General features: G+C 38.8%; 1 protein-coding gene across 1 annotated transcript in view; it reads left to right on the forward strand.

The window, feature by feature from the left end:
• Nucleotides 1–12,126, forward strand: part of ZSWIM6 (zinc finger, SWIM-type containing 6) — a 186,047-nt gene that overhangs the window by 97,721 nt on the left and 76,200 nt on the right. Inside the window, 1 exon segment of the mRNA XM_010845564.1 lies at nt 5,216–5,572. Within this exon segment, the coding sequence (XP_010843866.1) occupies nt 5,216–5,572 (357 nt within the window).

Consider the following 12,126-nt stretch of genomic DNA (forward strand, 5'->3'; position numbering starts at 1 on the left):
TCCCCTAAAATTCTCTAGTTCTCTGTGTATGAAAGTAAGACTCTTTCATGCTTATTTTCCAAGTTACTTCAAGAGTGAGACTCCACCTTCCCCAAAGATTCCAGTAGCTGTGGAGGGAAAAAAGTGTTATGGATGAAGGGAATGTATCCAGCACCCCTCCCCTTTTTTTCTCCAGCTGGGAAGAGAAGGAAAGGGAAGTAAAATTTAATGAGCACTTTTACTGTGTGCCAGGTGCTTTACATATGTTATTTCATTTTAATCCCCCAAACAACCCTAGGAGGTATTTCTAGCCACATTTTGTTCAAAATAGAGCAAGTCTCAGAAAGGTTAAACAGCATGCTCAGATCACACAGCTTTTAAGTGGACAGAACCTGATCCAAATCAGAGTTTTACCAAGGCCTGTACATCACTGTGGGCTTCCCAGGTAGAGCTAGTGGTAAAGAACCCACCTGCCAATGCAGGAGACATAAGACGTGTAGGTTCGATCCCTGGGTTGGGAAGATTCCCTTAAGGAGGCCGTCGCAACCCACTCCAATATTCTTGCCTGGAGACTCCCACGGACAGAAGAGCTTGGTGGGCTACAGTCCTGAAGCAACTTAGCGCACACACACACAGCACTGCGCTTTGGTTTAGTTCCTGCAGATTGAGGATGTGAATACTAAAGTTAGATTGGGCTCTGTGGTGGCATGATGACCAGACAGTTTGGCTGCCTGTGAGGTTTGCTGTTAATGGGATTAGCTGTCTTTGACAGATTATATTTTATAAAGTCAAATATATTTATTAAAAAAGATTTGCATAATTTCTTCAGTTATAGTTATTTGAAAATAAAAGTTAATTATCCATGGTTTACTATAGAGCACAGGATTACCCCCTTTTGTATCCTCAGTTCTGGCATATAGAACAGCTGACTATCCCAGTAGGAGATTTTCACATCTACAGTCTTGAGGCAGCTTGTTATCTGGGATTGTCAGAATTCCAGAAAGGCAAAATCCGTTCTCAAGAACATTGCTTTGTTTCAAGTTACCCAGTACCTAATGGATAAGACCACTGTGGGGTGGGGTGGAGAGGGTGGGAGAGAATGTCTTATAGGGACATCTCTAAGAATCTCTGAGGGAGGAATATTCTCCTTGCTTCTCCTGTGGGAGCTCTGGTATGATTTAGCACTTGGAGAAAGTGTGTTGGTAGAATTCCCAAGTTTTCTCGAGCCCTGAAGTAAGGCTTGATGGAACCTCCTACATATTGGTTCAGTATTATACCTGCTGTCCCCTGTGTAATTTTCATGTATCCATCCCAGCCTCAAAGTGAGGAGGGGAAACCCCAAATAGGCCTCTGAGCATTAAATAATTGCCACAAAGCAAGTCAAATTAGAGGTGCAGCTGACCTGAGGGGAATGAATTTTCTTTGAAAGAGAATAGCTGTAGGAGAGAGGAGTTATTGTGATAGCTGATAGTAGAGGAAAAAATGAGAGCTCACTTAAAAGTCCTGCCACCTGCAGTTGTCTGTCCAGGCGGTGCTGTCCCTTTCACGTGGTAACACCCCAAATGGTCAGCTGACTGGGGTGGCAAGGTAAAACCTGTACCATGTAGAAATACTTAAAAAAAAAATGGTTAGAATTTTGAAAAGGAGTTTGGATACTTGAAAGATAATCTAGAATTACTTAGAAAGTGAACATTCATGAAGCACCTCAATCCTGATGATACTACATTAATGAAGTGTACTTTATAAGACATGAATGTGTTTATTTGTGTCCTCACACATCTCTTGAATTGTTTTGGAGGTCGCAATATTTTATAGTTTGCTTTTTAAAATATTTTATGAGAGTAGTAAATATTTGACATAATGAAATTGGATAATACGTGGGGTTTTTCTCCTAGCATAATTGTACAATATCAGGGTTCGCTGTACCTCTGACTTATACAGCTACATGAGTAAAGAAAAGTTGGTTTTGCAAAACTATTTGAGAGCTTCATCAGTTTTGCTAAGGGCCTCTTCTTTGATAGTTAAATTAATCTGTTCTGAAGCACCTGTCAAACTATAGCCTTTCAGACTGTTTAAATACTAACTAGTATAACTCGTTTGGATCCTCAGTTGTCTTGGCTTTGCCTGTGGTAGGAGAAATTCTTCAGGATCACTTTTGCAGAGGGACTAAAGCGCTGACTTGGTGGATAAGGAGAAATAAAGGAGTGTTAAACTGAGAGAGCGGAGAAGGCAATGGCACCCTTCTCCAGTACTCTTGCCTGGAAAATCCCAAGGACGGAGGAGCCTGTTGGGCTGCAGTCCATGGGTTCGCTAAGAGTCGGACACGACTGAGTGACTTCACTTTCACTTTTCACTTTCCTGCATTGGAGAAGGAACTGGCAACCCACTCCATTGTTCTTGCCTGGAGAATCCTTGGGACGGGGGAGCTTGGTGGGCTGCTGTCTATGGGGTTGCACAGAGTCGGACATGACTGAAGCAACTTAGCAGCAGCAGTAGCAAACTGAGAGAGTTTGACTTTATAAATGGTTAGTTTATGAAAACTATCTTTCTGTAGTGACAACTAGTTTCTTTTGTACACATATATATGTGATAGGTGGAAAACAGAGATCCTTTGCACTAGATATACAGAATATACTTGGAAACTTTCTAGACTCTCTTATAATCTGTTGTTTTTGGGTTTTTTTCTATTTTGTCTTAATCTATGCCTGTGCCATGCATGATCTTCTAATTATTGTAAATTCTTAGTGCACTGATACATAAAAAAGCAAGACTGCTCTTATTATTATTTCTGAAATTTTCCTCGGTGTTTACTTTTTTGTGTGATTATTTTTTCTCATGGGAAAATACATTAAAATTTTTTAAAAATATGATCACATATGCTATGTAGCTTTACTTTGTGGTTTTCAAAAAAAACTTAAATCTTTTTTTGCCTGTGCAGGGCCTTTGTTTTGCACGGGTTTTCTCTGGTTGCGGCAAGCAGGGGTTACTCTTCCATTATGGTGCCCAGGCTTCTCGTTGTGATGGCTTCTCGTTGCGGAGCACAGACTAGGCATGTGCGCTCAGTAGTTACGGCTCCCAGGCTCTAGAGCATGGGCTCAGTAGTTGGGGCTCTCGGGCTTTCTTCGAGGTATGTGGAATCTTCCCAGATCAGGGATCAAACCTGTGTCTCCCGCATTGGCAGGCGGATTCTTTACCACTGAGCCACCAGGGAAGCCCCCACAAAAACTTCTTGACCAAAAGAGTTATAACAGGAAACTGGAATATCCGTTTGGAAACAGGGATGAGCTTTGTGGGAAGAAAACCAAGGATTACCATATTACAGTTATCAGATTTCCTTATTACAAAGCAATGATAGTGATTTGATTTTTGGAAATACACCTTTTAAATTGATAATTTGGTTAAAAAAATTACAGCACTTTTCTCTCTCCACTTTGTTGCTGAATATGAATTATCAAGATGAAGTTATACGACTCTGAAAGATTTCTTATAAGTTGAATAATGTTTTTCCCAACTCCCTGGCCTAAAGGAAGCCCTCCCTTGAAGGTGATAATAAGTAGGGTTCAGATGCCCCACATGTGCACTTTAGGCATCATCAGACTGTCATTGCCCTGTCACGTCTCTGCAGCTCCAAATGCAGCCCCCCCTCCCAGAGTTCCCACTGGGAGAGAATGAAGAAATAGTGGCCTGCTAGATAAGTTTAATTCAAGTAGCATAGATAGTGGAAGGCTGAGAGAAGCTTCATTACATTTGTAACGTTCAGGTTTCTGTCAAGTACTTAATCCTGAGGTAAATGTGTGGCCTGTGTTTCTAAAGGGATTCCCCTTAAAGTTTATCGTGACTTTCAGAGAGGGTAGATGGAACTGAATGGTGTGCCAAAAGGAATTCAGGATAGCTCCCCATATTTAGGGGAAAGGAGTGAGGGCAATTTATGCCCTAACCAAACAGGACAGGACTGACTGACTGCAGCCAGTGGCAGCGGGAGACAGTTTCCAGTTGGCTGTGAGCTGCAGATAAAGCTATCCATGAGGAATTGCTGCTCGTGTGGCTTGAGTGTCTCATTGCTGGATCCTTCGAATCAGTGCTCTGAAGCCGTTGGTCATGAGGTTGTAGAGAATTCCTTTGTGGTTCTAAGTTGAAGCTATACAGCGTGGGTCCCTTGCCGCTTTGTGATTTTGTGCACCCGTATGTGCAAATGAGCATGTTTGTACCAGCTTTACTCTGTGTGATGAGCTTTCCTGATAGCTCAGTTGGTAAAGGATTTGCCTGCAATGCAGGAGACCTGGGTTTGATCCCTAGGTTGGGAAGATCTCCTGGAGAAGGGAAAGGCTACCCACTCTGGTATTCTTGGCTGGAGAATTCCATGGACTCTATAGTCCATGGGGTCACAAAGAGTTGGACACAACTGAGCGACTTTCACCTTCACTTGCTCTATGATAGGAAAGAAAACCATCATTGTGAGCTACTTCAGCGATGGTGTTGGTTTCAGGTTTTGGTGGGCTTTGCCGTTCCCCAGAGACACTGCTATATTGGGGCTGCCTGGAATAAAGGTGGAAGGAAGGGGAGGAGTTTGTTGAGAAGAAAGCTGAAATGACCTACTCTATTTTTAAAAATTGTTTAAAAAACGGTGGGATGGTGAGGGAGAAAACTACTTGATTTTGGTCAAGTAGGAAAGTGAAAGTGTTAGTCACTCAGTCGTGGCTGACTCTTTACAACCCCATGGACTGTAGCCCTCCAGGCTCCTCTGTCCATGGGATTTCCCAGGCAAAACTATTGGAGTGGGTAGCCATCCCCTTCTCCAGAGGCTCTTCGTAACTAAGGGATTGAACCGGGATCTCCTGCATTGCACGCAGATTCTTTACCGTCTGAGCCACTATACCACAGATTTAAAATAGTGTAATGATGGCTTATTGAAGCTGTGATCTAGGTATAGTTTTGATGTGGTATATGTATATACATATATATAGGTGTGATGGTGGTATACTGCAGTAAGTGTTTTCATATGGCTGGGTAAAATACTTGAGCATGTCTGTTAAATAGCTTTTTTTTTTTTTTTTTTTTTAAATTTGTAAAGTGCTGGGGGAGGGAGGTTTGAGTGACCTGAATGTCTTTACTTGAAAATAAAAGCTGTCATATGTTTTTCTTACTGCTGTCAAGTACTACACATTTCAAAGAATTAAAATATTTTGTAGCATCTGAATGCAGAAGCTGAACTCTCTCCTCCCTTTCTTTCACATAGGTTTCCACTTGAGTGGCACAGTGACAGAACCTGCAATACAATCGGAGCCAGAAACTGTTTGCAACGTGGCCATCAGCTTTGATCGTTGCAAGATTACCTCAGTGACCTGCAGCTGTGGCAACAAGGACATATTTTATTGTGCGCATGTTGTGGCACTGTCTTTATACCGCATCCGCAAGCCAGATCAGGTCAAATTGCATCTTCCCATTTCAGAGACTCTCTTTCAAATGAATAGAGACCAACTACAAAAGTTTGTACAGTATTTGATCACAGTGCACCACACAGAAGTTTTGCCAACTGCTCAAAAATTAGCAGATGAAATTCTTTCCCAGAATTCAGAAATCAACCAAGTACATGGTGAGTATAGACAGCCATTCTATAGCTTGCTTCTTGGGATTATTGTTCATTTATAAGTTTAATTCTTCTATATAAAAGTAAGTTAAATATGAATTAGATCATCAGCATTGCCCTTAGGTAGCTGAAGGTTTAAATTCAATTTTGCATCTTAAAACATTTCTTCTGAAGTGTTCATTCTGGAGATACCAAGCCTTTTATGCTCAGAAAGAGCTCTCATTTGTTAAAGCTTGGCTCTTAAACATTTATGTTTTATATTAATACAGTTTTATCAAATATTAGATATTGGCTATGGTAAACACAAATTCACCCTTGTCAGCTGTTGTCAGTAAACTGACTTGCATGTATTCAGAATTTTTTTCATTTTTTTAAAAGTGTATTTTCCAAGGCATTAAGTTTCTAATATGATACTGCATGTTAAGAAATAATTTATTTTTAGAAAAATACTAAAATTTGTTTAGACAGAGTTTAGGATATGACTATTATTGTGTATAAGAAATCTCAAAAAGTTTCTTTTAAGTATTTTATACACTGAACTTATCTGACTTATTTGTTAGCATGTGTATCAGCTGTCTACATATAGTTGAGATATGAGACCAGTTCACTCAATCCTTGACATAGAAAGTGTAAATGTTTAAGGAAAGCAATTTGAGCTCACTTCCTAAAAACTTTTAAAATTGTGAGACGTAACACAGAAAAGTGCATAAAATATATATGTGCATATTAACAAAGTGAACCAACACCCAGGCCACGAAATAGACCACATTTGGCACTTGAGAGGGTTCCATGTGTGCCCCCTTACTTTGAGTCACCAGCTGCTTTCTGTTCCTTATGGTAACCATTGCCTGATGTTTTTACGGTAATCACTTCCTTGGTGCTTTGTGTTTTAATGTTAACATCACTAAACACTGGTTTAGTCTTACCTGATTTTAAACTTTAGGTATCTGACTTTTTTTTTTTTTTTGAATTTTATTTATTTATTAATTTTTGGCTGTGCTGGGTCTTCATTGCTGCATGCAGGCTTCTCATTGCAGTGTCTTCTCTTGTGGAACACAGCCTCTAGGGCTCAGTAGTTGTGGCGCACGGGCTTAGTTGCTCCGCAACATGTGGGATCTTCCCAGATCAGAGGATCGAACCCATATTCCCTGCATTGGCAGGCAGATTCTTTACCATTGAGCCACGAGGGAAGCCCCTATCTGACTTCTTTCATTCAAAATCATGAATGATTTGGATAATCATAAACATCATCTCATGTTTATGAGATTTATTTACATTGTTTCATGTACCTTTTAGTTCATTCATTTTCATTGCTCTTAAGCAGCACTAGAAATACCAATAAAAGTGCAGTGTGAACCACATGTATAATTTAAAATATTCAAAAAGAAACAAGTAAAATTGATTTTAATAATGTTTATCTCAATATACTTGAAAAATCAGTTCATATTCATATTAGTCTAACATTCATAAATTCAACAAAAATATTTATATATTTCACTTCTTATTCACATTATTCTTTGAAAATCTGTTTTACAGTTAACCACAAGCACATCTCAGATCAAACTCTAGCCACATTGCAGGTGTTCAGTAGCCACATGGTTAGTAGCGACCTTATTGGAACAGTAGCTCTCTAGAAAGTATTCTGGGTATGAGGACACCATGATTTATTTGTCCATTTCACTGTTGATGAACCTTGTTTTGAATAAAGCTGTGAACATTCTTTTGTAAGTCTCCTGGTGTCTTATGATACTTTTAATATGTCTTTTATGTCAGCGGAAAATCCACATAACCATATTTCTTCTAGCGCTCTGCATATCAGTCTCAGCTTTATTAAAGTAGCTATTACAAGGTGTATAAAGCATTTTACTTGGTAGAATCTGCCAGTGTTGAGTAACAGGATGGTAAACAACTCTGCCACAGAAGTACCCTGGACCCACCAAAAGCACATGCACTCAAGGACTCTTTAAGTAGGCTTCTGCTCTGTCATACCATCTGTCTCCATTGTGTTACTGTGTGAAAATTCAGGCCAGCTAACAGTCATCTCAGAGATTTCTCAGGAGCCTGTTTGTGGCTTCTTATTAAAACATTGACTGAAGGCAGAAGAATAGCATATACCATTTCTTCAAACTTTCATGCACTCCCTTTTTTTCCTTTCTTTAAAATTCATATAATCCATTTGGTCATTTAGTTCTCAAAGTTTTAGTTTAACCAGAGGTCCATACCAAGTCAGTTGTTTGTTCTGCGTCTGTCTTCCTTGTTTTAAAGGATAGCAGACCCCCAAATTTCTTATCTAAAAGCTTTTAAAATCCATTTCTGCGTCAAAATAGTGAGACTAATGAAACAATCTAAGGTTGGATGTAAGAAAGTATTCATAAGACATTATATTTCTTTCAGATTTTCTAAAATTAGAAGAAAAAACTAAGGAAATATCAAGGACAGAATGCAGGTTAGCTTTAGACTGAATGTGATTTTCAGATAACCGTTGTATGAGAACAGCTCCACGAGAGCAGTGAACTTGAGCAGTTTCTCCTGCCAGCTTTCTCCACTTAATTTATCATCACATTTGCTCCTAGCCTGGAAATGGGCCAATTACACAAGCTGCCTTCCTGCTTTCCATTCTAGTGTGACAAGTGGCAAAAAAGAAGAGAGTTAGAAAGCAGGCCGTGACCTTAAGTGATGAAATGGGAAATCTGCTCCCTGGAGGGTCTTACTTTAACTGTTAGATTGATGACTTAGTAGGGGGTGGGATTTTTAAATGTTTTGCAGTTATTTGACTACATGGTCCCACCTGCCTCCAGACATCTGCACGTTAAGCATCCTCTGACTCATTTTTTAAGCAGTATTTTCTTGCATGGTTTTGAGAATGTGTTTTTTTCTTTGAGAAAAATGTCTTGAACATGAATATTAGGAAGAGTTCATTTTTCTGTAAGGAAAAGCATCACTTTTACCTAACTAGATAAATAGAGTTAGGATAGGATTTAGATTAGATTTTGTTGGTAGGTATCTTAAAGAGAATGAGGTTTATCTTATCTAAATACTTTTTAAAAGAAAGCCATAATACAATTTTTAAGTAAATGCAAACTATGCTGCTAACATTAACAGTAGGTTTTTCCTTTTTCTTATGAACTTGTCCTAAAGCTTCTTAAAATTCTATTAGTTGCTTTACTTACTATTTTGAAATATTTTTTAAAGAACTTTATGATAAGGAATTAAAAGTTTTTTCAAGTGTATTCCAGGCATATTGTTCCTGATAATTTCCTTGTAAGCTACATATTGCAAATTTATAATTGTAATAGATTGTAGATGAAGAAACCAAGGAGAATGGGTTAGTGACTTATCCAGGATCACAGATTGAGTAAAAGTACTTGAAATACAGACTTAGTTATTGTAATTGTTCAGTCCTTGTCAGTTTTTTACATTTCATTTTGGTTTCATAAAATTTTTCACATAATTTTGATTAGATTAAATCAATTATTGTGTGCTAAAAAGTGGCTGTAAGTTAGTTAATTGATATTAATGGCCCTCCAGGGAGATTGGCAGTTGCCGTTTTGCATTGATAAGCAAAATTGTTTACCATGGTTTTATATTATAATAAAACTTTCTAGCTTCCATATCCTCCAAAAAAAGAAAAGCTATTGTTTTTTCTCAGTGTTTAGAAATTTACTGATTTCTAAATGCTAACCTGCTCTCTTGGTTAATTCATCCCAGCCATTTTTTGGTCTTTTATGCTTCTTATTAATGTATTATAAATTAGTGAATTGTGGTATCTGGACAGAACATTGAAATCTGGAGACCTAGAGTACATTATTATCTCTGCTGTATATTACCTGTGTGACCCTGGGTAAGACTCATTTCTCTCATCTTTAAAATGCTCATAATCTTCACTAGCAGCACTGGAAAAATCTTGGTCATACTTACATATGTAAAATATTAAAGAAAAGATAAGAGTTTACATCATGTTGGGGTACCCATAAGTAGTCATAGTTAAAAAGAAGAGAAAAGAAACTTGTTGGGGGATGGATGATAACAGAGTTGGAGGTCAGCTTGCTGTCCTCTGACTCTCTGGCATATATTTCCTCTTCTACTTTTTCCTCTTTTGCTCTTCCTTTTGGGGACTTCCCTATGGGATAGTGTGTACTAGGCAGACGACGACAAAAAGGGACAGATGGAGTGTCACCTGTGGCATTGGTCTCTTCTTGGACCAGAGGGGAAGGATGTCATTTCTGTGGCCCTTTTACCCCCAGTGCTTGAGTCAGTCCCCAAAGTAGGCTAGATTCATCCCTCATTTCACTGTCAAGTGTCCAGAGATACCATCTCAGCCAGCCAAATGTAGAAGGTGTGTACAGTTGACCTTTGAACAGTTTGGGTGTTAGAGACATCAACCATCCGTGCAGTTGAAAATCCACACGTAACTTACATAGTTAGTCCTGGGTGCCTGCAGTTCCTCTGCACTCGTGGTTCCTCGTATCCACAGTTCTTCTGTATCTGCAGTTCTGCGTCTGTGGATTCAACTGGGGATTGTGTAGTATTTAATATTTATTAATACTGTTGAAAAAAATCCTCTGCAAGTGGACCTGTGCAATTCAAATTCAGTTGTTTGAGTCAGTTCTATTTACATGTCAGGTAAGGGTTGACATATGACATGTAAGATCTTTTCCACCCCTAATTCTGTGACTGGTGGTAGTATTTTTATACAGACACACACAGAAGGACCAATGTACCTCTTCTACCCAAGTGTGCATTTGTGTGTTGTTCTTCCATCAGACATTTAGTTTTGTTTCAGCATGGTTTTGTATAAAACTAGCAGTATAAATTCCATTCATGCCTGCCTGTCTTGCTAAATTTAGCCTTCAAATACTTCCATGTCCCAGCCGTTATATATATCAATCCATTCAGTCTCTCCCAGATATCACCAAACAACCGAATCTATTCAGCCATCCCATGTTTGTTGTGTAGCTTATTTTTACTTGATTGTAAGCTCCATCAGGGCGAGAACTATGACCTGTATCTTTTGGCAGCTTCCCTAAGGACAGTATTTAAGAAGTAATGGACACTCAAAATTAAGTAACAGTGTCCTTTATTATGTAATAAAGGTCATTTATGACACACCCATGCATAGTTAAAAATCATACTCGGTGGTGAAAAGCTAAAGCCTTTCCTCCAAATTCAGGAATAAGACAAGGATTTCCACTCCCACCACTTCCATTTAACGTAGCATTGGAAGATCTCACCACAGCAATCGGACAGAAAAAAGAAGTAAAAGCCATTCAAATTGAAAGAGAAGTTAAATTGTTACTATTCACATAGAAAACCCTAAAATTTCCACCCAAAAGCTAATAAATGAATTCAGCAAAGTTGCAGGCTGCAGGTTAATATACAGAAATCCGTTACATTTCTGTACACTAATAATGAAATATCAGAAAAAGAAAGTTAAAAATAATAATGTCATTAAAAATTAAATGGAAAAGAATAAAATACATAGGAATAAATTTAACTGAGTAGGTGAAAGGCCTGTACTCTGAAAACAATAAAACATTGATGAAGGAAAATGAAGATGATACACAGAAATGAAAAGATATTCATGCTCTTGAATTGGAGTGATTAATATTGTTAAAATGGATATACTACCCCAAACAGCCTACAGATTTGATATAAGCCCTATCAAATAACAATGATATTTTCCACAAAATTAGGACAGAAAATCCTAAAATTCATTGTTGTTGTTGTTGAGTTGCCAAGTTATGTCCGACTCTGTGTAACTCCATGGATTGCAGTATGCAGGGCTTCCATGTCCCTCACCATGTCCTGAAGTTTGCTCAAGTTCTTGTCTATTGAGTCATTGATGCTGTCTAACCATCTCATTCTCTGCCAGCCTCTTCTTCTTTTGACTTCCATCTTCCCCAGCATCAGGGTCTTTTCCAATGAGTCAGTCTTCGAATCAGCTAACCAAAGTATTGGAGCTTCAACTTCAGCATCAGTCCTTCCAGTGAGTATTCAGGGTTGATTTACTTAAGATTGATTGGCTTCATCTCCTTGCTGGCCAAGGGACTCTCAAGAGTCTTCTCCAGCACCACAGTTCAGAAGCATGCATGCTTTGGTGCTCTGCCTTCTTTATGGTCCAACCCTCACATCCGTACATGACTATTAGAAAGACCATGGTCTTGACTATATGGACCTTTGTTGGCAAAGTGATGTCTTTGCTTTTTAATACACTGTCTAGGTTTGTTGTAGCTTTCCTGCCAAGAAGCAGTTTTCTTCTACTTTCATGGCTGCAGTCACCATCCACAGTAATCTTAGAGCCCAAGAAGAGGAAATCTGTTACTGCTTCCACCTTTGCCCCTTCTGTTTACCAAGAAGTGATGGGACTGGATGCCATGATCTTAGTTTTTTTAATATTGAGTTTTAGGCCAGCTTTTTCACTTTCCTCTATCACCTTCATCAAGAGGCTCTTCAGTTCCTCTTTACTTTCTGCCATTAAAGTGGTATCATCTACATATCTAAGGTGGTTGATATTTCTCCTGGCAGTCTTGATTCTAGCCTGTAACTTATCCAGCCTGACA

The sequence above is a fragment of the Bison bison genome, unplaced genomic scaffold (genome assembly GCF_000754665.1).
Source record: "Bison bison bison isolate TAMUID 2011002044 unplaced genomic scaffold, Bison_UMD1.0 scf7180017864218, whole genome shotgun sequence".
NCBI classification, from domain to species: domain Eukaryota; kingdom Metazoa; phylum Chordata; class Mammalia; order Artiodactyla; family Bovidae; genus Bison; species Bison bison.